The sequence below is a fragment of the Chrysochloris asiatica genome, unplaced genomic scaffold (genome assembly GCF_000296735.1).
Source record: "Chrysochloris asiatica unplaced genomic scaffold, ChrAsi1.0 scaffold00006, whole genome shotgun sequence".
In the NCBI taxonomy this organism is placed as follows: Eukaryota; Metazoa; Chordata; class Mammalia; order Afrosoricida; family Chrysochloridae; genus Chrysochloris; species Chrysochloris asiatica.
The window spans coordinates 15,465,516-15,469,845 of record NW_006408524.1 but is presented as its reverse complement, the minus strand read 5'-3'; the positions used below and the strand labels follow the sequence as shown (position 1 = coordinate 15,469,845).

At 38.3% G+C, this 4,330-nt stretch overlaps 1 protein-coding gene across 1 annotated transcript in view; it reads right to left on the bottom strand.

The window, feature by feature from the left end:
* Positions 1-4,330, bottom strand: part of DPY19L1 (dpy-19-like 1 (C. elegans)) — a 116,065-nt gene that overhangs the window by 67,064 nt on the left and 44,671 nt on the right. The window contains exon 8 of the mRNA XM_006832270.1: positions 916-1,007. Coding sequence (XP_006832333.1) covers positions 916-1,007 — 92 coding nt within the window. The remainder of the gene's footprint in view (positions 1-915; positions 1,008-4,330) is intronic.

Here is a 4,330-nt window from a genome sequence, read left to right as displayed (position 1 = left end):
TATCCAGGGTCACTACTATATGAGTCTGAACCCACTGGAAGACACTTAACAACAATGGAAAAGCATCCACCCATTCCACATTCCATCAATGTCTGTCTGAAGACACTACCTTAGTGCTAAACGCCAAGTTCTGGCTCTGCTCCTGCTGGGATAATCAAAGGGGGAAGCTGGACTATCCAAAAGGTTTGGTTTAGCAGATTTCACCATAGCTTCCTCTGAACTCTGCAGATCACTGAAGGATGTTCTTAGTCAGACTCCTTTTCATATCGCCATTGCTCTTAGTTCTATTTCATATACAGTTCACCTTACGTTTTGCTTTTAACTTTTCAGATCAATGCAGGACATATCTAAACTCAACATTTGTCACCAAAAAGGGCACAGAATTGTGTTCTTTGCTCTGGAGGGCTACATGTCACGAAACACACTCTACCTGCCACCAGCTTATCTCCTTTCTGCCCATTTTTAGGAGGTTACAGTGGTGGCAGAAAGTGACTTGGGGAAAATGGAGACGGCAGAAGTGGAAGTACATCTGCTGCTCCTCAAGTGGTCACTCTGGTGCCTTCCTCTCTCACAGGAACTCAAAGTTTTGGGTCCTAGATAATTTGAAATTGTACTTTAAGGTATCTTTACTAGCTCAACCTAGGAATAGGGTCATCTAGTTACTTATTGGAGTTCTGCTGTGGCGCTGTGGGTTCATATGCTGGACTGCAAGATTGGTTTGGGCTCCAAGGTTGGCGGTTCAAGGTCATCAGTGCTCCTCAGAAACACTATACAGGGTCGCCATGAGTCAGAACAAACTCGGCGGCATTTAACAGCAGTTACTTATTTTATTACATTGGCTTTTTGTCGTGGAAGCTGAAGAAATTGTAGCTTATTTAATGCCGAAACAACAACCCAAACCTAAGTCAAACTTACCTGAGAATATGAGTCACAAGCAGCATTTGAAGTACAAGGAAAGGGTACGAGAAGCTTTCACGGAGAGGTGGTGTCCACATGACACGAGTACACTGGAAAACATTCAGAGCATATGGCACACTGGTTACGTTTTCTAAGACATGGCAAGGAAAAGCTGCTATTTTAAAATATAAATAGAAGTACTTTTGACACCTAATTTAAATGGTGTTGTATAACAAGAAGCTAGGGGATTTTCCATCAACAGGGAAGCTGAGAAAGGAGAAGCATTTGCTGAGAAAGGGACACACATGGCTTAAGATCTTGTGAAGTATGAACATAACGAACCGACGATAAGAAAGCACCCAAAAGCTTTAACTGTAAACTTACCAGAAAGGGGAAGGAAAGGGCAAGCAAGAAAATGCTATGTCAAAACTCACAGTTTCATTTAAATTGGTTATTTAACTACAGACTACCTTTTTACACATCAATTTTTAAAAAATAAAAAAGTATCCTTAGGCAATTCTTCCAAACTCTTTGTGATCATTATTAGCATTTTAAACTAACTGCACCTTTCTATTCACAATGCTGGCGTGACCTATAGGATAAGCACTGATCTGCTAACTACAAGGTTGGCAGTTTAAACCCAACAACCAGTCCTTGGAAAACCTTAAACAGGGTCACTACTGAGTCAGAACTAACTCAACAGTACTTTAACGACAAAATTCTTAATACTACTAAAAATTTAGGACACTGCCAAGTTTTGTTTTTCCTTCGTCTTTGGCCAAACTATAAATATTTTTTTAAAGCGGGAAGGGGAAAAGGGCTAGATATCAAATTAAATAATGAAACTCTGAAAATAATCAAGTGTAAATTTCCGAAAAGCTCGTAAGGGGCATAATAAAACATTATACTATCTTATTTTAGTTCTCAATCGTGTTTCTAAAAATTTACAAAATATATTAGTAAGTCCATCTTTCAATTTAAAGAAAACTGCACTGGGCTAAATGCAGACAGTCTTACAGTACTACCACTGAGCTAGTCACACTGTTGTGATGCGCTAACACTGTCTACTTTCCAAGAATTCTGAACCGCCAACCTTGCAGTTCAAACCAACTTTGAGGTCTAGTGCTTATCCTACGGCGCCACACCAGGACTCCTAAGCTAGTCACACTAGAAGAAATCAGATTCAAGCATGGCTACTTGAAAGACCACACAGAATTATAAAGATGGCACTGAAAATAAGAGGGGGCTCAAAAGAATTCGTCAAAAAATTTCATCTTAAAATTCCATTTTTCCCGTTAACTTTTGAAGCTTTCTCATAAGGCTTTATGTTAGTCTTACTCAGTCTGTTAGATATTCCTACTGCTACAGAAAGTGTAAAAGGAGCTCTGGTAGTGTAGTGGTTATGAATCGGGCTTCGAACCTTAAGGTCAGCAGTTCGAAACTACCAGCTGTCCCGTTCCCTGCTCCCGTAAAGATTTACAGCCTCAGAAACCGTGTAGAGGGTTGTTATGAGTCTGAACCAACTCCACATAACCACCATAGAAAGTCTAAGCCCTTGTTTTTCAAACGCTAAACTCCTCCATAAAATTAGCATAGAAATCTTCCTACGAATGTACAATATGCATAAGAGAATTCTGTAAATATTGAACAAATCTTTTTTAAGTTCACATTTGTTGCTGCTAGAATGCAACTTTAAAAAACTGTTTATTAGATTACCTGGAGAATTCAATAGGTTTAACTGCAGCGATATATAACCAAAGTTTATAAAAGCTATCAATCTCTGTGCTGTAACTAATGAGAAAATATTCAAATTATATAGTGTCACATACTGAGGATTTTCTTTATAAGCTGTTCACCCACATGTATTATCTTACATAAATTCAGCTATATTGTCATCTTTTAGAAATTCAGTTATCTTAGTAGCGAATGTTCTCTCAGAATTCTATAAAACTCGATTACATCTGCAAAAGAAGATACTGGATGCCCAAGTTAAACAAGTGCAATAGAGAGCCAAGTCTTCTCTCTCTGTAAAGCTAAGAGTGAACGGATTCAAATGCACGTGAGAGTGCTTTTTAATTGTTGTCTCAACAATATAATGTGCTTTACTAGATCTGGTACAAATAAAATTGCTGTTCCAGATGACGGCATATAATTTGAAAATAGCACACAAATTTGCTTTAATCATGCTTTAAGCACAATAAATAAATACTTTTTAATTGCAATTTTAAGGAGAAAATAACATTCTACTAGTTCTATACATAGGTTGACAGTTTAAAATGTCAATGTCTTTTAAAGGCATTATCTTAAATTTAAGAATTAAAGAAGAAAATACAGTTACCCACTGAATAACGCTGAGGCTAGGGGCACAAACCTCCCGTGCAGTTGAAAACTCTCATAAAATTTACAGGTAAGCTTTGAACAACACAGGTTTGGACTGTGCAGGCCTACTTACACATGAATTTACTTTCCTGTTGCTATTGCGTTCAGCTCATGTGTGTCCAGTATCTGCCCTAGGACACTATCTCCAGGTGAAGAGTTCATCACCACACAACCTCCATTTTGCTCTCCAGTAGAAAACCACCACCATTCGGTATGTAATTTCCAGGACGTATTTTACAGCACTGAATAATACTACAACACAATATTGTCCAGACGTTGAGGATGATGTACAATCCTCACAATCACCAACCTGTTAAGGTACATTGCTATGGCTATTGGTACATTCCAACTCCCTGAGGCAATCCTTCATTGGCCCTCGTCTTCACTGGTACTCTTTTGCCCAAGAGCTCTCTCCTCCCCTACCAACTGGTACCTCTTCATCACGTGTTCAAAGTAAGCGAGTTGGACCACATTCTGTTGTGATCCATAGGGTTTTTACTGGCTAACTTTCAGAAGGAAGTCACCAAGCTTCTCTTCCTAGTCTGTCTTAGTCTGGAAGCTCTGCTGAAATCTGTTCACACTGGGTGGCCCTGTTGGTATCTGATTGTAGCTTATGGCATCAAAGCATCACACAAGCCACCACTGCAGGCCAACAAACTGACATATGCATGGTAGAATAAAACGTGATTCTGCCTAAAATTGGTGACAACAAGCTTGATTTACTTTCTGCTTTGTAAAGATGTAATTTTAAAAATGAATTACTCAAAATTCAGAGACTAAGTATCAACAACAGCTTCATTGTCTAACCTCGACTTGCAAACAGTTTACTTTTGCTCTTAGAGATTTAGTGTGAATCAGTTTCTCTTCATCACATAAGAATAAATAGCAAAACATTAGAAAAATAATCAATGTAATACACCACATAAATAAGAAAAAAGAAAAGAACCACATGATCATATCTATTGATGCAGAAAAGGCATTTGACAAAATCCAACATCCGTTCCTGATGAAAACACTCAACAAAGTAAGAATTGAAGGGAAATTCCTCAACATA